A 23085-nucleotide genomic window follows, 5' to 3' on the forward strand; every position below is an offset into this window, starting at 1 on the left:
TCAATCTGTTAATGTCTGAGTGTGTGTGTGTGTGAGTGTGTGAGTGTCCAATTTGTCACCCTGCTGTCACTCCCTCAATTCTACATGCCTAATTCTGCTTATTCATCCAGTATATCACCCAGACGCCTTTCACGCGTAACGCACACACACGTGATCACCGTCATCTCATGCACAGATTCACAACCATCTATTGTGCAGGGGTCCTGCTGTTCCTTACAGAGATTTCACCTTTCACACACACCCACAGCGGCATCTTCATTACACAAACTAATGTGGAAACTTCTTCTAAACTGAAATACGATTTTCGTGCGAGTTTCGTGTAATCATCGGTTGAATTGTGTTATGGAAACATGCTTCTTTATTTTCAGTATTCATTCATAATGTGATTGTATACCCAGACACACACACACACACAACACACCTCCTTCCCTCGCCTCATCTCTCACAAATATTTCTGTCTCTCCAGCTCATTTCTCTTGCCTCCGCTGTGCTCCCTGTCCTCCCGCTGCCGCCCGTCGCCTCTCTGCTTGACTGTGCCCTCATGCACAATCACAAATGCACACAATCCATTCGCCACCACCGTCGCCTCCACCACCACTACCCCCTTTCCTTCCCGGCCAGTCAGCTCCTACAGCCCTCTGTAGGGTAAGTAGATAGGAGGCTGTTGAGACATGTCGAGCTGAATGGCCTTCTGAGGATAGCGGCGGTCCCACTGCTGGGAGCTGCTACAGAGCCGAGGAGGAGCGGAGAGGGGGTCGGAAAGGGAAGGCTCTACATGAAAGTGTCTGGATTGAGAAGTAATTGCCAAGTGTGTGAATATTGTCTGTCTGTGTGGGGAGGAGGAAGAGGAGGAGGTGGTGAGAGGGGGGGTGGGGGTGGGTTGTGGGATGGATGTGTCAGGGGGAGACGGTGACAAAGACTGAGGAGAAGCCATCCACTGCGGACAGGGAAAAGCACAGACATCAGAGCTCCATCCTCTCACAGGTGTTTGTCACGGGGTGTGAGTGAGTGTGTGGAGGACGGCTGGGTGACAGGGGGGTCAGGCTGGAGAGAGTAATCTCCCCAGGATTAAGAGTGCTGCTCCTGTGTTAATGTGACTGTCAATGAGAATTAAGTCCCCAGACCGATCCTCCAGTATACACCTCTCTCTCTCTCTCTCTCCCTCTCTCTCTCTCTCTTTCTCTCTCTCTCTCTCTCTGCTGTCACACTAATGACACCACTTTCTGTGGAGTGCCAGTGCCGCGTGCTAAAAACAATGGGGAAATAATTACAGTCTCTCAATACACTACAAATTGCGGAACCGAGCTGCGGGACAGCGAGAGATATAGGCGGGGGGGGGGGGGGGGGGGGGGGGGTAGAGAGAGGGAGGGGAGGAGACAAGGATGACTAACAATTACAACACGATAGGGGTTGGGTCTCATTACTGCGCCCATTAACATGCACCAAGTAATTTTCCCTCTCAGTTTGTGTGTGTGCCCATGGAGAGGGCGAGAGAGAGAGAGAGAGAGAGAGAGAGAGAGAGAGAGAGAGAGAGAGAGAGAGAGAGAGAGACCAATGGAGTGTGACCATTAGGTTCTGCAACACACCTCCCTGCCTCCCGTCCTCAATCTGCCCGGAGAGTCCAGCAGCAGCAGCGGCACTTCATCTCTCTCCCATATGTTTGCGCTCTGCGCGCTCTGTCTCTATTCCCAGTCGATCCCAAATCCATGCAAAGCACGTTAAAAAAAAGCAGCCTGGTCAGCGGATCAGCCTCGCGGATCGCTCAATAGGTGCTAAGCGGCGTCGGGCTCCGACCGATCGCTTATTTAACGTCCCAGTGATGAAACACTGCATCAATCTCACCTCCGTCTTTGCACGCTTTCTCCCAACAGCACGCGCTCCGCACGCAGGCGTTTTTAAAAGTGTGGTATATTTTTTTACGCACAAGAAAGGGAGACGAGTTACTTGGAGATCGCCAAGCTTTTCTCCTGAATATCCGTAAGGGTTCCCCAGACAAACGTGCTCTCTGCGCTCTGAGCCAAGAACATGAAAGTTGCTTTCAGTTCGCCAGTCATTTAGTGAGTCAGTCAGCCAGTCACCACCCCTTCCCTCGCCGCTGCCCATGGAGAAATGTTCCACATTCCTACAAAGTCCCTCTCTGACCCCTTCTTCGTGTCATTGCTCTATTGGCAGTGCGCCATGGAAATACAATAGAAATTGAGAAAAAGAACAGCAATCGAATCTGGAAGGGGGGAAAAAAAGTATCACCTTACCCAAATCTATAACCTCGATGCCATGGTCACAGGGGAGCTGTAAAGGATCCAGGTGACATGGAAGAGCGCTTTGCCACTTTCTGCTGCAACTCCACAAATTGTTTTCCACACTAATCGGGGCAATCCGCCGTGAACCTCCTGTCCCAGGTTCCGGATCCCGCGTAAAAAAAAAAAAAGAAGAAGAAGAAAAAAAAACACAAGAGAAGGAGTGAGAAGGGCTACAGCCAAGCCGAGGAGCCAGCTCTCCGAAACCAACTGGGGAAACTGTATTCGCGCAACGGCGACAAGGTCCAGTGTGCCAAAATCTCTCCGAGTCCCATCTCAAAATCGGACTGAGGAGAAGAAACTCATCAGAAGTGCGTAATTCCCTCAAAGCGTCACCGGGCTGGTGCTTATGGCGAACACTCCACACAAGTTCATCCCGCTTCGCGTCAGTCTGTCACACAGAGGCGTTATAGTCGCCGGAGAGATGCTGATGAGAGTGATGGTATAGTGATGCAGGAGTGATAGTTGCTCTCCCGTCGCTCCTCCCGAGCAGGGATCGATTGGACATGAGAAATGAAATGCGAGTCCGTCTTCCCCATTCAGAACACGTGCGCCAGCGCCCGCCCAGTTCACCAGCTCTCTCTTACACCCACTTCTCTCTCACTGATGTCATGTAGTTTACAAGTAGCCTGGACTTTGCCGATAGGGTCAAGGAGAGATGGGATGCATGACAGCGGTTTTTGTTTTTTTCTGAGCTGCCACATTCACCCATACGAGTTGTTCGATCTGAGTATTCAGTCTCCAAACGTGACAGACGCAATGACAATTGATTGAATACACACTGATGCAAGCTGGGAAGCGGCATGGATCTAGAAATGCACCAAACGGAGAGACATTTACATAGTTAAACGTGTTTTCCAAGCTGAAGAATACGTGGCTGAACATGTGTCACATCGCACTCCTCTATTATCACAACTTCATTATCAGAGTTTATTCGTGGGTGAGGGGGGGGAAGAGTTTATGACCGGGTGATTGACAGGCGCACCACTGAACACAAGTCCGTAGCCCCCTCCCCCGCTCCATCAAATAATGGTCACTCTCGCTTCCACACTCATGTTACAAGATGCTGTGCAGACATCAATACTCGGCTTTACGCGCAAATGATGTAAATCTACTCCCCGGACCACCTCTACCTTCACCCCACCGAGATGTTAAACAGAATTTAATCACCGCAGCCTCTCCGTTACGCACCAGGAGACAGCCTATCAATTATTCCATCCCTAGAATATTCTAGTGTGTTGATGGCGATTGATTGCTTTGCGCTGTATTTGCAGTCGTTACGACTTCGGGGAGGTCGATGTCTGCTAACGACCCAAGGTGAGGGCTATCAGATACATTCACATGTCTTCCTTGTTTTCTTCACGATGGGCTCTGTGTTAGTGATACATTTTTCTTTTTCTGTTAACAATAGTGTACACAAAAGTAATTCCAACTTGTCTAAGCAAAAATAGCAGTACCCGTGCAATGTAATGGAATTCGGGACCACAGCAAGGAGTAATTTCAAGCATCCTTCTCTGGCATTACCCTCAACACCTCTGGACCGTTTCTACCACCTGTGCACAGAGTGAGAAAAGTAAGAAAGTGCAGCATGTTGTTTTCCACCGATTAATCTTTGCTTGAATCTATTACAAATCGATCTGTCTGGCTTTGAACCGAGAACAGATTAGACATTGATGCAGGTTTGCCGGGAGTGAGGTACACGCAGCCCTCTGGTTGCGAGATCCAGAGGGAAAAAAAAAAAAAAAAAAAACATTAAAGCGAAGTAAATATCCAAGTTTCAGCACCGCGGACAGCGCCATGACGCGCGGCATATAAACCCAGCAGGTTGGACAGCTGCAGACTGTCCTGTCACCGGGCTCTTCTCTGCTTTTACTCTGCCGTCAGGCAGCTCAGAGAAACAAAAAATAGACAAAAGTGGTTTGAGTATGCAAACTCTAAGTGATGAAAAAAGAAGAAGAAAAAAAAAAAACACCACAAAGTTGATAAAACATAATATATCCTGTCTGCCACGGGAAGTGGTTGTATCCACAGCAGTGAACCTGCGCGTCCCGGCGGGGTTTGGAGGCCTTTTATCTCAAAGCGAGGCAGCTAATGGATGCAACAGCCCGTGGCACTTATCTCATCTATCCTTCGTCAGAAGGGCCAGATAGTATCAGAGGAAATCGCATCATGCGACATAAACACGTCCGTGGACCCCGCTGAATGGGGCGAAATGTAATTCATCTGCCTCGTACCTCCTATTGCAATTCTAGGTGTTTCACAGATTTTTATTTGTTTAGAGATCCTAATATTTTACTCCTGAGCAGACATGGTGGAAGTTTGCAGAAATCCTTCCGTATTCATTGGCACACAGGCGTCTCTGCGAGTCGTGTAACACCCATCAGGGTTATAGGATCCCATCTGGAATTATTCCTCCCAATAATCATCACCCATGGGAGAAAACATTAGGGAAATATCTGTTGGCGGTTTGAGTAATATTTCTTCCTCTCAGATCGATATTTCTACATTAATCCCCCCCGAAAGGCGCTGTTTCTCCTGAAAAAGTTCCCAATGTAAGATGAGCAGATTGTAATTGATTTGTCTGAGTTCAGCGGTGAGAAATATTTGTCTTCGGAGATAAATTAGTTTATGATAATGATCCGGTTGTAAAACACAAGGAAAACGGCTGTAAGGTCACCCTTGGGCACTAATGAAGGAAATCAAGCCATGAATCTGACCCGAGGAAGCAATGGAGTCTGAAAATTTCCACCATCAACACAGTGGAGAAATTTTGATGAACTCCATTGTAGATTTGCAGTGTAAATTAGGGATCAAACGTGACCTCGTGACTTTGCTGGCAGCTTCTATCAGGAGTGATTAAACCACAGAGTCAGCCGCTCTGAAGCCCGTCTTCATTATCAAGGACGACAGAGTTAGGTAATTCCACATTAACGCGCACAGACCAAGATACCTTGTTAAAGAAATCTGAATGATATACTTCCATAGGACCCCGATCTGATGCCTGAGGCACATAAAAGGAGAGGGAGAAAGACAGGGAAAGGTCTGTTTGTTAATGAGAGGTGAGAGAAGCCTGCTAATTACGCAGGAGGACGCACGCTGCGCCCTGGTGGCCAACGAGGCAACTATCTCCACTGTGCACGCACACCAGGGAGGGTGCGTGTGTGATGTGATTGTAACTTCATAATGTTTCCCCCTCACGCTTTATACTTTCTGTCGAAGCGGTGGTTTTGGAGATCGGGTGTGTTTCCTGTCTTCTCTTCCACTCAGAGGTTACGTTTTGGATGGAGTCAGCAGCTCACTTTTGCGCACAAAAAAAAAATAAAACGGCTTGGACATCGATTTGCAGCGGGCATGAAGGTTAATGAGAACAGACATCTTGGTTCCTCTGTTTTTGATTCTCCTCCCCACCACCCCCACCCCACCCTCGCATAGAGATTCTTCATTTCTTTACGAGGTCACTGGCAGTAACCCGAGCTGGGCCATAAATAGTGTTCATTCCAGACAGGCCCGGTGTCTGTCAATACTCAGAAAGTTCAGTCACAACATCCGCCAAAAAAAAAAAAGGAGAAGAAGAAGAAGAAGAGGAGCACACAGGAGCACGACTGCTGACACCAGACTTGTGATCTTGAAGCAAACACTTCAGAACAAACGCCGCCGTCTTATGAGCCACTGGGTATATTTGTGAATAAATGCGTCTCGGCGCGCGCGCCTCTGAATGGGGCTGTCAGGGACTATCACGCCGCGCGAGGTTGAAGGTTTGCAGTTCATCCGTGGTGTTGCACTGCCCCCACGTGGCCACTGTGCGTCACTGTCAGCTCAGGTTTTTTTTTTTGAGGTCATCCAGATTTATGATGGTGACAGTAAAAACTGAACAAGTGCCCTTTTGCGGGGAGCCCTTTTCCCTCCTCAGACCTGAACTCACTAAAATAATGAAAGCCACGGGAAAGCTGTCTGGCATCAGCAAGAACTGGCAGGACAGAGGTTTCAGTCCCCCCCACCTCCCTTCCAAGGTCACACTTCAAAGGATGATTGATTAAATTAATATGAATGAAATCTGCGATGCCTAATATCACACACAAGAAGACATACTTCAGCATTTTTTTTAGATTCATTTATTTCAAAAGGCCCACAGCTTTATGTAAAGTCTTGACCAAAATAAAAAAAAAAAAAATAAGGTCAGGCTCAGTCCAACATGGTTAGGCTGATAAATAAAACATTAAGCTCACAGAGAGGCAGAAAAATACAAAAATCATCTTCTGGTTGCTTAAAATACTCTTGGAAACTGCCCAGGTGGCTTTCAACAACTTAACTGTAAAATATCAAAGTAAAATGGTCGAAGAGGCCGAAGGAAAGGAAACAGGCAGCAGCGTCCTCATAGTTTAACCATACTGACACTGGTACTTCGCTTGGTAGAATGCAAATAAACAACAAGACGCAGCATATCAAAGGCTTTGTCATCACAAAAACACTGGTTTAAATAAACAAGTAGACGAATAGAAAAGAAAATCCTGTAAACTTACAAAGTGATAAATACAAATCCAGTGAAATACTTTAGTTTCAATTTAAAAAAAACAGTTGTCACACAATTTGGAGTGTTATATTTTAGTTTATACAAACATCTGAACAGTATTTAAAACTTAATGTTTTGTGTGAGGCTCCAGTCACAAACACACAGCAGACTGATCTTGTAGGATTGACAGATGTATCGTCTTTAAACTTTGCAGAGTTGTAGATTTTTGTTGTGAACATCACTCCAAAGTGTGTATCAGACTGACTGTAATGAGCAACTAAACCAAAAATCGAAAAGTGGGGACATTTTTCTTTTATAATTATTATTTTATAATAATTTTTTTATAAGTACTTTGTTGTAAAAAAAAGAAAAAAAAAAGCTTCTTTAAAACAAATCTACAGTGCTGAAACAGTTTGATTTCCCTTTGAATGGTGTTACATTCGGAAGAAACATGTATTTGTAGGATGAGCAGTAAACATCATTATTTTGACACATTTTCAAATCCATCAAACAGAACTAATGAAAGCAAAACACTGTTGCAACAAATAAATAATCCACCAAACACACATCTTCTAGTTTTCCATGTGTGAATCCAGCATGTTAATACTGCGCAATCGCACGCGCTCCGGCGGGCTGCGGCGTGATTGTCAACAACTCTAAAGAGACTGGCGTCGCCGTGACACTGATCAAATGGGACAAGACGTCGCATGTGAAGGAATGCCGCAACAGCTGCTCATTTGTTAACTTTGTCGGCACGGAATGAAGTAGACGCACTGGAGGTAATGAAGAAACATAGGACACATCTTATTGCGCTCCAGATGCTTCGAGTGCACGCGCCAAGTCTTTTAACTGATTTGACACTAATAGAGCTAGTGAAAGCTACTCAAACTTGAGCTGTCTGCCTGTGCCGCTTCCATTTATCTGGACCGTTCAGAGGAGCGGGTGGGAGCTGACAAATAACCCATCGCCACGCCGAGTATCGCCACCTTTAAAAACAATCCTAAATATTCCTCTGCCGACGTGAAGGAGCCTTTCTCCACCACATCAAACGGCAGATTCAGGTGAAAAAGTTCTTCCAATGCGACACAACTCTTCTAGAGTTCATCGTGATTCACGTGACGCCGCCACTTCCGATGCTGTGTTACGTAATCCACGGCCTCCAGCACGATGCGCATGAACTCCCCCACATCAAAGGAGTAGTTGGTAAACTTCGGATGGTCCCCGAGGGTGGGATGGTGACCCTGAGGAGAGCAGAAGAAGAACATGCATACATTAAAAGACATATAAAGCATACAAATGTGTGTTTGTGTTGTCAGGTCGTCCTTGCAGATGCAGGTCGATGACACAAGAGATGATATAAATGAGAACTGAAGTGTGCATGTATACCGTACTGATCCTATAAAGGCACGTAATTAAACGTGTGTGTGTGTGTGTGTGTGTGTGTATGTGTGTGATATCGCCCAGATGAATAGCGAACGCTCCCACTGAGGTACTGGGGAATTAATTTCTTGTATGGGAGTTTCCCCTACCTTGTCCTGTGGGAGCACTTTGTCCATTTTCTGCCAAGTCACGTATCGAATGCCCCGCAGCCGAGCCAAATCTCGATAGCAGCTCTCATCCTGACAGTTATATCTGGGAGGGACAGATGCAGACACTTTATCTCATGCTCTTCTCTGTCTGCCTCTTTCACTCGTTCTACTTTCACTTTTTCAACCCTCTCCTCCTTCTCGTGCTGTGTGAACTTCGATTCTTACCCAAAGCTGTACAAAACCCACAAACACACATATGCAAGTTCCGATTATTCCCCCGGGATCGCCAGGTGTGATGAACGCCGGCTCATTTAGGCAGCGTTTCACCGCCTCACGTCCAGTGGCTGAGGGTCCCCTGGAGTGCATGGCGCCAAACCCCACAGCTCTCCACGCTCCTCTGCCTCTCCTGACATTCACTCACACCCACACATGCACAAACTCGGACCAAAAAAAAAAAAAAAAAAAAAAAATGAGAAAAGAATGTCACTCACAGCTCAAAGATGACAGCCCAGTCTGGGAGGAAGAGGAGGTGTGTGAGCCCGGCCCCATGCATCCCTATGAAGATGTCGGAGTTGTGGGTGACCCTCAGCTGGTCCAGGAAGGGAACGTCCCTGACAGAAAGAAGAAGAAGGAGAAGGGAATTACACATTAATCATCTTTATTGTGCAAATGTTAAATACTGTAAAAGAAAACTGAAACGGTTACTTCTCCCAACCCGCTCCATAACTCACTTGAATTTGTAGTCCACCACACTGACCTCCAGTAAAGCCACGGTCTTGAGGGCATTTACCAGCTGTAACAACAACACACACGTGCTCTGCAATCAATGTGAGAGCAAGAAAATATGGGCAGTGACAATATAAACCGCAAGACTCTTTTTTCTTCTTGCTCTGTTTATAGCAAAATGAGATTTTGAATAAGCACTTAACAGAGGTGGGCAGCAAATCGATAGGGGAAGAAGGAGGGAGGAGCAGGGGGAGTGTGAGGGATGGATAAAGTAACAAAGGAAAGAAATCAAAAGGAGGCACAAAAGGGAGAGAAGGAGTGGAGGTGGAGAGTGACGGGTGGCTGAGAGGCACCGGAGAGGAGGGGTGGTGGTGCTCCGGCTCACCTCCACTTGGTTCAGTATCCTTCTGTATTCTGTGCTGCGAGCCAGCAGGGTGACACGAACACGCCCCTCCTGAAAACAGCAATGCACCCAATAATCAATCAGCCAAGGACAGAAAAGATAGGCGGCCCGGGAAACACGGCACTCATTCAAAATAACTTCAAGCTTCCAACGTCAGGTGTCTCTTTTTTTTTTTACAGCACAGCGGACAGGATAAATCCAATAAAATCACAACACAAGCTTTTCGCTCAGGTGGAAACAAAGAGGGTTATTTTCTGATGCACTCTCATTTATACAGTCAGTTCAGAGATTTGCTTTTTTTTCTTTATGTGGTCTTCTGCTGCCACCTTGTGGTCAGGACGAGTGGTTAGACTTTTGAGGAACTTTTATTTTTAGACCAAGCTTCAACAACAATTACTGTTCATACACAAAACTGCACCACGTTAGCATAAGCAGTGAGTGTGAGTCAAATCCACACATATTGTCTCCTCCTCTGCCATGAGCAAAAATCAAGTATTCAAAGCAACACCGCTCTGAACAGGACCAGATTTAAGCAAATTATGATGAGGGGAGATAAGCGAAGATAAATGCTGAAGTCAAATTAATAGTGCGCAATAGAGGAAAAGGGGCAAGCGTGAGTTTCTGGCTCACGCCATTAATCTGGGGATGAAAGGAGGAGCCGGGGAAAAGGTCAGGGCCGAGAAGACCTCTCTTTCAAGCGCCTATCGCCAGCAGCTTTGTCCGTGTCTCGCTGAAAAGCTTCTTAGCATATTTTTTGTGAAGTGTATGAATACCGAATGAGTTCCTCCACGTGAAGGAAGAAGTTATCGGGTTTCGCTGGTCGTACAGATACAGTCAGTCACTGTCAGGCACCAAAAAGACAAGTTCTGGAGCTAAAAACCAACAAGGGAGTGGATGCATCTACACATGCAGTATCTAAGCATGTACCCTTTCAGAGACTAGTACTATATCAGTTAATAGTACTTTATACTAGTATAAACTTGGGCAGATTGGAGCCTCCTGCAGGCCAGTTCCAGCCCGTGGGCCTTATGTTTGACACGATCAGTTTATGGCAATAGTTTCCGTACAAGCAGCAATTAATCTGGAAATGTTTGAATTCAAGAATTTCTCAAATCAAATTATTAAAAATGAGGAACTGAAAATAATAAACACACACTATCTTCTTCTCTGTTTTTAATTCTCGTGTGTACAGATTTATTTCTCTACTTAGAATTTTGAGCGAGTATAAAGGAAATGAAGGGCAACGAATTTTTGAGAGGAAGTTTACAATTTACAAAGTGACGGCAGTTATTTCTGTGGAAATGAGCGCAGACAAGATGTTCCCTGACTGACAATCAAACCCTGATCACAGGGGTGAGAATACCAAATCCTGAACACGTGACCTTCAGAGAACCGAGGGTCCTGCTGATCCAGTGATCCAGGATTTATTTGCTACAAGCTGGAACTGACACTTGATACAAAGACAAAATGTCCCCATCTGAGTAGATTTTGAAAAATTGTTTCCAGACTGGAAAGAGAACCTGAGCCACGGCAGTAAGACCACTGAATACTAACAACATGATCATCAGAGAGCTGCAATGAGATAACCGGTTCAGTCATCGGGATTTAGTTGCCACATGTTATGGTTGATATTTGATATTAAGCTGAAATGTGCCTGTGACTGCATTATGAAAATCAGTTCCCTGACCGGGAATCGAACCCGGGCCGCGGCGGTGAGAGCGCCGAATCCTAACCACTAGACCACCAGGGACGTGAGAAGCCCCCTTGGGACCAGTGATCATAATTTGGTTGGTCCATTCCAGGACTGACACTTGATACCAGGTTGAAATGTGCATCTGAGTGGATTTCTGCTGACTGCTTTCTGCTCCAGCAACATGATCCGAGAGAAACCTGACCTGATCACAGCAGCCCGTCACTCAAACAGCTCTCACCCTTCATTTGGTTCAAGATCTCGTCCTGTCAGTTGCTCCCTTCGATGTTACAAGACAACAAACTATAAAACCAAAGACCTTTGGTCCGCAATCTTCTTTTCCCCAACTATGAGCCCAGCTGGTAGCCAGAGGTGTGACATTCACCAAGCATTAGCTGTTAATGAGTTGAAATCTGAACTTATAGTTCAAGTGTTTCCATATCAAAATGTTCACAAACTGAGACGGAGCACCACAGGGTTCGCATGATGGGACGACAATCACTCAGATCCACATCAGGATTACATCTCACTGGCTGGGTTTACATGGGACTTTTAATTCCTCTTTAATTCCAAATAAAAGTTAATTCTGCTTTAAAATGACCATGTAGACACTGAATTCCAAATGTAATATCATTTCTTTGGTGATAATGCTAATAATTTATTTAACTGGAGCCTTAGAAGAAATTAATATAATGAAAAGAATGGATGGATGGGAGCATAAAAATGCAGATCTTTCTAAAACTGTAGGATCAAAGTTAGTCGAGAAAAAAATGCCAGCATTGGGGATTGTTTATTTCTAATTGACCTAAGTAAGCCACATCCGCCCTCCTGTCCAATTAGAACACTTTGCAACTCCCACTGTTAAAGCAGATTAGGGGAGTGGAATAGCAGAGAATTATTTAATTCCAAAATACTTAATTCGGAATAAACTAATTCTAAATCAAAACCACCATGTGACTGTGGCCAGTAATTGTGAAACGTTCTTAGGAGGATTGCATTTTCAGCATGATCCGGTAAAGTAACAATTGCTAAAAACCAAACAAATGGCAGTCAGAGTGATCTGAAACGTCTTCTCTCAGTATTTGTTGCTGAGATGTATCTACCACTGAACCTGAGCGTGGTATCGATGTGCGCTCTAATCCCCGACGTGATTAACTCGTGAGTTCTGAGGCACTCCTCATGAGATCCACTTTCATCACAGCAGTCGACTTTTTCCTTTTTTTTTTTTCTTTTCAATTCAACTTGAAGAAACTTTCTCAAAACTTCTGCACTGACCACCTCTCTTGCTCAGTTGAGCGTTTTGGGCTCCAAATTCCCTTCCTGATGCAATCCTCGGGATTTATGGACAGCGGCTTTCAGACTCAAACCAAACTGTGGCTCAATGCTTTAAGAAAATGCAGCTGTTGTTGGTTCAACATATCAGAATCATCTTTTGATAAGACACATAAGCCCCTTGAGTGTGAAATAAAATAGAGTTTATATATGTGTATACAAATATATGGTGAGCATGCACTGATTTATTATGAATGAAAAGTGGAAACACTCACTGCAGATGTATTCCTGCCCCTGCAATTTCTTCCCTTCTGTGAGCAAGTGTTTTCCATTCATAACAGCACTACGGCAATCAGCTTGCAGACACTTGACTCTTGAGATGAGTTATCTACCGGAGCAAACACCTCTCAGCTTTGATTTGTTTGTCGATGTCCTGTTATCAGTCTGTGCTGGTTGCTGCTTTCACCCCTGCTATTTGGGTACGTGCATTAAAGGACACTGAAGCAACAGCGGCCCGCAGAGTTTCCACCAAATTACTGTTTAGGATTCTGTGCTTCCGTCACTGTGTAATCTAACTCTGAATGTTTGTATTGTTGAAATCCACAACTGCAGAAAATATAATGCATCTATCCTTCTACTTTGTACAACATGGATAGAGGTTTTCTGGCACAGAGTAATAAGAGAGAGGATCTGTTGTGGTCACACTTGGGAGAAATGTGACTCTTTTTTGTCTAGGACTTCTTTTTTTCTACTGTTCAAGTTGTTCACAAAGTTTTTTCTTGAGCAAACAGAGTAAACAGGCTGCATCACATTAAATGTTAAAGGTTACAGTAGATATGCGCTTGTGTGCCCAGTGTTTTATTTTTTTCGTTTTCTCTGTAAAAATACAGCTCAAATATGGACTCTCTTAGTTTTGGTGCATTCCCGACCACAACCCAAATTGTTATTGGTCATCCACACTTCTTATTTTTTATGCAAATGGAGAAATTGTGCAAACAAGAAAGCAGACATTAAAAAAATATGTTCCTCATGTTGGTAAGAGTGGGAATGTTTTGACCATGAACATGTGACTGAACAACATGAAGAACCTTGACAAAAAGACATGGATATTACAAGATATGAACACTAAGTCAGAATTCTAGGATGAAATGTATAATCACCTCTGAGATAATATCCAGATAAAACTTTCCCAGTCACGACCAAATGTATTTGATCGATGAAAACAAAACAACGTTGTCATAAGTAACTATTTTGTTCCCTGAAGACTTTCTCCCTACCTTTGGCCCCTCTTGCAGGATGTTGAGCCGATGCAGGACGTGTTGAGAAAACGCCCTAAACATCCCTTCACTGGAGCAGTCTGAGATCTTCCATCAACACAACACATGGAGATGTAAAGGGTCAGTTTCACTATTTCAGTCACATATACATTTAGCATTATTAACACAATACAAAACATTACAGCACACACACACACACACACACACACACACATACGTAGATGCACACAAGCACACAGTGATTTCAAATAAATTGAAGGCTAATTGAATCTGGCCACACTTGTGTGCGACTGCATTGAGCGGTGATGAAAAATATAAAAATATGTTACCCGGTGGGATTCTGACAACTGTAAACAGATTTCCTAATCTCCCTGGTATGAATACCATATGAGTCTACGCATTCCTGAAGTCAGACAATCTCACACATACACTCCTACGCTGCTGCTGGAAATGTGAGCGCATGAATATAAACATGATGTGTGCTGCAGGGGCAATCAAAAGCAGCGGCTTCAGGCTGACCTATCAATATTTCACATCTCAAGGCTGGGAGCATGGGACGACACGTATTTACATGGGATCGTCTTTACTGTAATCTCCTTGGAATTATCATTTAAATAATGGAAGCACTTGCTGAGCTTTTGAATACATCACATAAATATTTGTCTCAAACTGCATGTTTACGACTGAACCAGATTTCATTGTACTTATGGTGAGGAAAGACCACTGAATAATAATAACAATAAAAAAAAAACACAAAATGTAAGCTAAAAAACTTATAAATGAAGATGGTGTGGGGTACTGCAATTTCCTTAGAGCAAACATATGCATAGGAATTTTTATTACAATGGCCACACACACACACACACACACACACGCACAGTCTTGTATTTCTATCCTTGTGGGGACCGTCCATTGACTCCCATTCATGTCTAGCCCCTAACCCTAACCCTAACCCTAACCCACACCACAACAAAGCCTAACCCTAAAGAAATGTTTTTGCACTTTTACTTTTTTCAGTAACAACAACATGGTCAAGAAAACACTGTTTCTCCTACTTAGGACCGGAAAAAGGTCCCCACAAGGCACGTCGTTCCACGTTTTGCTATCCTTGTGGGGACATTTGGCCCCAACAAGGATAGAAATACAAGAACGCACACACGCACACACGCACACACGCACACACGCACACACGCACACATGTAAGAGAAAAAGAGAGAGCGGTAACTTACGAGAGGCGTGTTGTAAAAGAGGCCATATCTCATTCTTGGGAGAAGAGAGAAGAAGGCATCTTTGAAACACACCTATAGATGAGATGAATATATCAAAGTGGGCATATTTCATGTTAAGGAGATTTATTTTCACCCAATGTTTCGTGACCGTCTGAAGTTCTTTTTTTATTGAGGATATGCATGTTAATATTTGTTGCTAGTGAAACCTGGAATAATTAAATGTTAATACAAACAAAACCAGTGAAATAGACAATTATTGCTTCAGCTGTATTAAAGAAAAGTTTCTGGTTATCTTTATCACAATGGTAAAAGCCTCAGATATGCTGGTACAAACAAATCTAAATTCAAAAGGCAACAGGTTCTTGAAAAATCCTAAATCTGTTAAAATATGAAGAAATGTTGTGAAAAATCTCATCAAAATAATGAAAGACCTGCAAAAAGATCTGAGCGCACAATCAGAAAAAAACCCACAGAGGTGTTCAGGTTGACCAAGAGCAACAAAAAAGGAAACTTTCTAAGCTGTATTTTACATTGTACTGTGTCAGATGATATAAGATGAAATATGAATCTGAGTACATTTCAATAAAGATGCTCCATGACCAGGACCCGACCTCACGGCACAAAGGTGAGCGTGCCGAATTCTAACCACGAGACACGTTCTCCCCAAGCTTTGAGTGCACCACAGAAACAACATTAATTAATCGCAGCCGAGCACGACAATGTATGAAATCACCTTAACGAGGGCTCGGTGGTAACGCAGCCCGGTGGTTTAGGATCCCTGTACTAGACTGTGAGTGAGCGTTGAGGGGATTATTGGTCAAGCGATCAGAATTTAGTTGCCATATGCTAGGAAAGATATTTGATATGAAACTGAAAAATTCATCCAGGGAGATTCATAAAAGTTGTTCCAAAAAAGGGATTTAGATCCAAGTTGTAGCAGTGAGAACGTGAAATTCGAAACACGAGAAAACCAAGGAGAAGTGAATATTACACATTAATACACTTTGAGCATTTGAGCTGCGAGGGGTGAACTGGTCCTTCTTATCACGATAGAGAAGCCTCCTGCTCATGCAGTGAATTCATCTCAAGCGGAAATGTTCAACTGGACAGATTCCTTGAAAAACTTCCCTGGAATCGAACCCGGTCCGTGGCGGTGAGAGCGTCACATCCTAACCACTAGACCACCAGGGAACTCTGACTGCTGGCTTTGCCGTGTCATCCAGGCTCAGTTGCCACAAGCTCAGGCAGATATATATATGATGCAGGGATGAAATGTTCATCTCAGCAAATTTCAAAAACATGTTCCCTGACCAGAAATCCAACTGTGGGCCTGTCCATCTGGGGACCAAATACTCAACCACTAGAACACCAGGGAAGGGTGAGGGGTCAGCTAATCAGGGTTTCGTTGCCACATGCTTGGTTTGATAATTGATGGCAAGCGGAAATGTACATCTGAGTGGATTTTCAACAGATGCTCCCTGCCCAAGATGAAATTTTTGGCCGTGGTTTTCAGAAGGACACAACCTCACCACTGAAACACCACAACGCATGCATGGGAACTGTGAGGGGCCGACTGGTCCAATGATCAGGATTCAGATGCCACATGCTCAAGCAGTGAATTAGTCTCAAACTAAAACATTCAAATGAGATCATTTACAGAAAAAAAACTTCCCTGACCGGGAATCGGACCCGGGCCGTGGCGGTGAGAGCGCCAAATCCTAACCACTAGACCACCAGGGAACTCTGACTAGTGGCATTGCCTTGTCATCCAGATTTAGTTAACGCATGCTCAGACAGATATCTCATGCAAGGATCAAATATTCATCTGAGTAGATTTCCAAAACATGTTTCCTGACCAGAAATCCAACTGTGGGCCTGTCCATCTGAGGACCAAATACTCAACCACTAGAACACCAGGGAAGGGTGAGGGGCCAGCTGATCAGGGTTTCGTTGCCGCATGCTTGGTTTGATAATTGATGGCAAGCGGAAACCTTCATCTGAGTGGATTTTGAACAGATGCTCCCTACTCAAACAGAAAATTCTGGCCGTGATTTTCAGAAGGACAAATTCTAACCACTTGAGTGCCAGGGAACAGTCAGGGGCAAAGGCATCCAGTGATCAGGATTCAGACGCCACATGCTAGGACTCATATTTGATGTAAACCCAAAATATTCATCTGAGTAGATTTCGAAAAGATGCTCCCTGTCCAGGAATCAAACCCAGGCTGTGTACTTCCGAGGGACAACTCCTAACAACCAAAAATCACTGAAAGGTGAGGGGCCAGTTAGTCCGCTGATCAGGATTTGGATGCCACATGCTTGGCTGATGTCTGATAGCAAGCTAAACCGTGCATCCCAGTAGATTTCGAACAGATGTTTCCTACCCAGGACAAAGTAAAAGTCCTGCCCGAGGCCTTCCGTAAGCCAAAGAATCACCACATGAACACCACAAAGCATTTGAGCTGCGAGGGGTCAACTGGTCCTTCTTATCAGGGTAGAAAGGCCTCCTCCTCATGCAGTGAATTCATCTCAAGCTGAAACGTTCAACTGGACAGATTCCTTGAAAAACTTCCCTGACCGGGAATCGAACCCGGGCCGTGGCGGTGAGAGCGCCAAATCCTAACCACTAGACCACCAGGGAACTCTGACTGCTGGCTTTGCCTTGTCATCCACGCTCAGTTGCCACAAGCTCAGGCAGATATATACATGATGTTGGGATGAAATGTTCATCTCAGCAAATTTCAAAAATGTGTTCCCTGACCAGAAATCCAACTCTGGCCTGTCCATCTGGGGACCAAATACTAACTACTAGAACACCAGGGTAGGGTGAGGGGTCAGCTAATCACAAAATTCTGCCCGTGGTTTTCAGAAAGACAAAACCTCACCACTGAAACACCACAACGCATGGGAACTGTGAGGGGCCGACTGGTCCAATGATCAGGATTCAGATGCCACATGCTCAAGCAGGGAATTAGTCTCAAACTAAAACATTCAAATGAGATCATTTACAGAAAAAAACTTCCCTGACCGGGAATCGGACCCGGGCCGTGGCGGTGAGAGCGCCAAATCCTAACCACTAGACCACCAGGGAACTGTGACAGCTGGTTTTGCCTTGTCATCCAGATTTAGCTTCCACATGCTCAGACAGGATTTTCAGGCAAGGATCAAATATTCATCTGAGTCGATTCCCAAAACATGTTCCATGACCAGAAATCCAACTCTGGGCCTGTCCATCTGGGGACCAAATACTCAACCACTAGAACACCAGGGAAGGGTGAGGGGTCAGCTAATCAGGGTTTCGTTGCCACATGCTTGGTTTGATAATTGATGGCAAGCGGAAATGTACATCTGAGTGGATTTTCAACAGATGCTCCCTGCCCAAGATGAAATTTTTGGCCGTGGTTTTCAGAAGGACACAACCTCACCACTGAAACACCACAACGCATGCATGGGAACTGTGAGGGGCCGACTGGTCCAATGATCAGGATTCAGATGCCACATGCTCAAGCAGTCAATTAGTCTCAAACTAAAACATTCAAATGAGATCATTTACAGAAAAAAAACTTCCCTGACCGGGAATCGGACCCGGGCCGTGGCGGTGAGAGCGCCAAATCCTAACCACTAGACCACCAGGGAACTCTGACTACTGGCATTGCCTTGTCATCCAGATTTAGTTAACGCAAGCTCAGACAGATATCTCATGCAAGGATCAAATATTCATCTGAGTCGATTTCCAAAACATGTTTCCTGACCAGAAATCCAACTGTGGGCCTGTCCATCTGAGGACCAAATACTCAACCACTAGAACACCAGGGAAGGGTGAGGGGCCAGCTGATCAGGGTTTCGTTGCCACATGCTTGGTTTGATAATTGATGGCAAGCGGAAATGTACATCTGAGTGGATTTTCAACAGATGCTCCCTGCCCAAGATGAAATTTTTGGCCGTGATTTTCAGAAGGACACAACCTCACCACTGAAACACCACAACGCATGCATGGGAACTGTGAGGGGCCGACTGGTCCAATGATCAGGATTCAGATGCCACATGCTCAAGCAGTGAATTAGTCTCAAACTAAAACATTCAAATGAGATCATTTACAGAAAAAAAACTTCCCTGACCGGGAATCGGACCCGGGCCGTGGCGGTGAGAGCGCCAAATCCTAACCACTAGACCACCAGGGAACTCTGACTACTGGCATTGCCTTGTCATCCAGATTTAGTTAACGCATGCTCAGACAGATATCTCATGCAAGGATCAAATATTCATCTGAGTAGATTTCCAAAACATGTTTCCTGACCAGAAATCCAACTCTGGGCCTGTCCATCTGAGGACCAAATACTCAACCACTAGAACACCAGGGAAGGGTGAGGGCCAGCTGATCAGGGTTTCGTTGCCGCATGCTTGGTTTGATAATTGATGGCAAGCGGAAACCTTCATCTGAGTGGATTTTGAACAGATGCTCCCTACTCAAACAGAAAATTCTGGCCGTGATTTCCAGAAGGACAAATTCTAACCACTTGAGTGCCAGGGAACAGTCAGGGGCAAAGGCATCCAGTGATCAGGATTCAGACGCCACATGCTAGGACTCATATTTGATGTAAACCCAAAATATTCATCTGAGTAGATTTCGAAAAGATGCTCCCTGTCCAGGAATCAAACCCAGGCTGTGTACTTCCGAGGGACAACTCCTAACAACCAAAAATCACTGAAAGGTGAGGGGCCAGTTAGTCCGCTGATCAGGATTTGGATGCCACATGCTTGGCTGATGTCTGATAGCAAGCTAAACCGTGCATCCCAGTAGATTTCGAACAGATGTTTCCTACCCAGGACAAAGTAAAAGTCCTGCCCGAGGCCTTCCGTAAGCCAAAGAATCACCACATGAACACCACAAAGCATTTGAGCTGCGAGGGGTCAACTGGTCCTTCTTATCAGGGTAGAAAGGCCTCCTGCTCATGCAGTGAATTCATCTCAAGCTGAAACGTTCAACTGGACAGATTCCTTGAAAAACTTCCCTGACCGGGAATCGAACCCGGGCCGTGGCGGTGAGAGCGCCAAATCCTAACCACTAGACCACCAGGGAACTCTGACTGCTGGCTTTGCCTTGTCATCCACGCTCAGTTGCCACAAGCTCAGGCAGATATATACATGATGTTGGGATGAAATGTTCATCTCAGCAAATTTCAAAAATGTGTTCCCTGACCAGAAATCCAACTCTGGCCTGTCCATCTGGGGACCAAATACTAACTACTAGAACACCAGGGTAGGGTGAGGGGTCAGCTAATCACAAAATTCTGCCCGTGGTTTTCAGAAAGACAAAACCTCACCACTGAAACACCACAACGCATGCATGGGAACTGTGAGGGGCCGACTGGTCCAATGATCAGGATTCAGATGCCACATGCTCAAGCAGGGAATTAGTCTCAAACTAAAACATTCAAATGAGATCATTTACAGAAAAAAACTTCCCTGACCGGGAATCGGACCCAGGGCCGTGGCGGTGAGAGCGCCAAATCCTAACCACTAGACCACCAGGGAACTGTGACAGCTGGTTTTGCCTTGTCATCCAGATTTAGCTTCCACATGCTCAGACAGGATTTTCAGGCAAGGATCAAATATTCATCTGAGTCGATTCCCAAAACATGTTCCATGACCAGAAATCCAACTCTGGGCCTGTCCATCTGGGGACCAAATACTCAACTACTAGAACACCAGGGAAGGGTGAGGGGTCAGCTAATCAGGGTTTCGTTGCCACATGCTTGGTTTGATAATTGATGGCAAGCGGAAATGTACATCTGAGTGGATTTTCAACAGATGCTCCCTGCCCAACATGAAATTTTTGGCCGTGGTTTTCAGAAGGACACAACCTCACCACTGAAACACCACAACGCATGCATGGGAACTGTGAGGGGCCGACTGGTCCAATGATCAGGATTCAGATGCCACATGCTCAAGCAGTGAATTAGTCTCAAACTAAAACATTCAAATGAGATCATTTACAGAAAAAACCTTCCCTGACCGGGAATCGGACCCGGGCCGTGGCGGTGAGAGCGCCAAATCCTAACCACTAGACCACCAGGGAACTCTGACTACTGGCATTGCCTTGTCATCCATATTTAGTTAACGCAAGCTCAGACAGATATCTCTTGCAAGGATCAAATATTCATCTGAGTAGATTTCCAAAACATGTTTCCTGACCAGAAATCCAACTCTGGGCCTGTCCATCTGGGGACCAAATACTAACTACTAGAACACCAGGGTAGGGTGAGGGGTCAGCTAATCACAAAATTCTGCCCGTGGTTTTCAGAAGGACAAAACCTCACCACTGAAACACCACAACGCATGCATGGGAACTGTGAGGGGCCGACTGGTCCAATGATCAGGATTCAGATGCCACATGCTCAAGCAGGGAATTAGTCTCAAACTAAAACATTCAAATGAGATCATTTACAGAAAAAAACTTCCCTGACCGGGAATCGGACCCGGGCCGTGGCGGTGAGAGCGCCAAATCCTAACCACTAGACCACCAGGGAACTGTGACAGCTGGCTTTGCCTTGTCATCCAGATTTAGCTTCCACATGCTCAGACAGGATTTTCAGGCAAGGATCAAATATTCATCTGAGTCGATTCCCAAAACATGTTCCCTGACCAGAAATCCAACTCTGGGCCTGTCCATCTGGGGACCAAATACTAACTACTAGAACACCAGGGAAGGGTGAGGGGTCAGCTAATCAGGGTTTCGTTGCCACATGCTTGGTTTGATAATTGATGGCAAGCGGAAATGTACATCTGAGTGGATTTTCAACAGATGCTCCCTGCCCAAGATGAAATTTTTGGCCGTGGTTTTCAGAAGGACACAACCTCACCACTGAAACACCACAACGCATGCATGGGAACTGTGAGGGGCCGACTGGTCCAATGATCAGGATTCAGATGCCACATGCTCAAGCAGTGAATTAGTCTCAAACTAAAACATTCAAATGAGATCATTTACAGAAAAAACCTTCCCTGACCGGGAATCGGACCCGGGCCGTGGCGGTGAGAGCGCCAAATCCTAACCACTAGACCACCAGGGAACTCTGACTGCTGGCTTTGCCTTGTCATCCACGCTCAGTTGCCACAAGCTCAGGCAGATATATATATGATGTAGGGATGAAATGTTAATCTCAGCAAATTTCAAAAATGTGTTCCCTGACCAGAAATCCAACTCTGGCCTGTCCATCTGGGGACCAAATACTAACTACTAGAACACCAGGGAAGGGTGAGGGGTCAGCTAATCACAAAATTCTGCCCGTGGTTTTCAGAAGGACAAAACCTCACCACTGAAACACCACAACGCATGCATGGGAACTGTGAGGGGCCGACTGGTCCAATGATCAGGATTCAGATGCCACATGCTCAAGCAGGGAATTAGTCTCAAACTAAAACATTCAAATGAGATCATTTACAGAAAAAAACTTCCCTGACTGGGAATCGGACCCGGGCCGTGGCGGTGAGAGCGCCAAATCCTAACCACTAGACCACCAGGGAACTCTGACTACTGGTTTTGCCTTGTCATCCAGATTTAGTTAACGCAAGCTCAGACAGATATCTCATGCAAGGATCAAATATTCATCTGAGTAGATTTCCAAAACATGTTTCCTGACCAGAAATCCAACTCTGGGCCTGTCCATCTGAGGACCAAACACTCAACCACTTAGAACACCAGGGAAGGGTGAAGGGCCAGCTGATCAGGGTTTCGTTGCCACATGCTTGGTTGATAATTGATGGCAAGCGGAAACCTTCATCTGAGTGGATTTTGAACAGATGCTCCCTACCCAAACAGAAAATTCTGGCCGTGATTTCCAGAAGGACAAATTCTAACCACTTGAGTGCCAGGGAACAGTCAGGGGCAAAGGCATCCAGTGATCAGGATTCAGACGCCACATGCTTGGACTCATATTTGATGTAAACCCAAAATATTCATCTGAGTAGATTTCGAAAAGATGCTCCCTGTCCAGGAATCAAACCCAGGCTGTGTACTTCCGAGGGACAACTCCTAACAACCAAAAATCACTGAAAGGTGAGGGGCCAGTTAGTCCGCTGATCAGGATTTGAATGCCACATGCTTGGCTGATGTCTGATAGCAAGCTAAACCGTGCATCCCAGTAGATTTC

General features: G+C 45.3%; 1 protein-coding gene and 12 non-coding genes across 13 annotated transcripts in view; all 13 read right to left on the reverse strand.

The window, feature by feature from the left end:
- Positions 1–6481: 6481 nt before the first annotated feature.
- The window catches only part of eogt (EGF domain-specific O-linked N-acetylglucosamine (GlcNAc) transferase), a 29757-nt gene continuing 13153 nt past the window's right edge, over positions 6482–23085 (reverse strand). The window contains exons 10-16 of the mRNA XM_030091756.1: positions 14934–15005; positions 13705–13791; positions 9448–9516; positions 9068–9129; positions 8828–8947; positions 8337–8439; positions 6482–8048 (exon numbers count right to left, since the gene is read on the reverse strand). Coding sequence (XP_029947616.1) covers positions 7902–8048; positions 8337–8439; positions 8828–8947; positions 9068–9129; positions 9448–9516; positions 13705–13791; positions 14934–15005 — 660 coding nt within the window. The 3' untranslated portion in view covers positions 6482–7901. The remainder of the gene's footprint in view (positions 8049–8336; positions 8440–8827; positions 8948–9067; positions 9130–9447; positions 9517–13704; positions 13792–14933; positions 15006–23085) is intronic.
- Positions 11144–11215, reverse strand: trnae-cuc (transfer RNA glutamic acid (anticodon CUC)). Its single transcript has one exon. It is a non-coding gene; the product is annotated as a tRNA-Glu (tRNA).
- On the reverse strand, positions 16602–16673 carry trnae-cuc (transfer RNA glutamic acid (anticodon CUC)). Its single transcript has one exon. It is a non-coding gene; the product is annotated as a tRNA-Glu (tRNA).
- On the reverse strand, positions 17502–17573 carry trnae-cuc (transfer RNA glutamic acid (anticodon CUC)). The gene has a single exon. It is a non-coding gene; the product is annotated as a tRNA-Glu (tRNA).
- trnae-cuc (transfer RNA glutamic acid (anticodon CUC)) lies at positions 17952–18023 on the reverse strand. The gene has a single exon. It is a non-coding gene; the product is annotated as a tRNA-Glu (tRNA).
- Positions 18497–18568, reverse strand: trnae-cuc (transfer RNA glutamic acid (anticodon CUC)). The gene has a single exon. It is a non-coding gene; the product is annotated as a tRNA-Glu (tRNA).
- On the reverse strand, positions 19042–19113 carry trnae-cuc (transfer RNA glutamic acid (anticodon CUC)). The gene has a single exon. It is a non-coding gene; the product is annotated as a tRNA-Glu (tRNA).
- On the reverse strand, positions 19941–20012 carry trnae-cuc (transfer RNA glutamic acid (anticodon CUC)). The gene has a single exon. It is a non-coding gene; the product is annotated as a tRNA-Glu (tRNA).
- trnae-cuc (transfer RNA glutamic acid (anticodon CUC)) lies at positions 20395–20467 on the reverse strand. Its single transcript has one exon. It is a non-coding gene; the product is annotated as a tRNA-Glu (tRNA).
- trnae-cuc (transfer RNA glutamic acid (anticodon CUC)) lies at positions 20940–21011 on the reverse strand. The gene has a single exon. It is a non-coding gene; the product is annotated as a tRNA-Glu (tRNA).
- On the reverse strand, positions 21391–21462 carry trnae-cuc (transfer RNA glutamic acid (anticodon CUC)). The gene has a single exon. It is a non-coding gene; the product is annotated as a tRNA-Glu (tRNA).
- Positions 21934–22005, reverse strand: trnae-cuc (transfer RNA glutamic acid (anticodon CUC)). The gene has a single exon. It is a non-coding gene; the product is annotated as a tRNA-Glu (tRNA).
- Positions 22388–22459, reverse strand: trnae-cuc (transfer RNA glutamic acid (anticodon CUC)). The gene has a single exon. It is a non-coding gene; the product is annotated as a tRNA-Glu (tRNA).

This window comes from Salarias fasciatus, chromosome 5 (assembly GCF_902148845.1).
Source record: "Salarias fasciatus chromosome 5, fSalaFa1.1, whole genome shotgun sequence".
In the NCBI taxonomy this organism is placed as follows: domain Eukaryota; kingdom Metazoa; phylum Chordata; class Actinopteri; order Blenniiformes; family Blenniidae; genus Salarias; species Salarias fasciatus.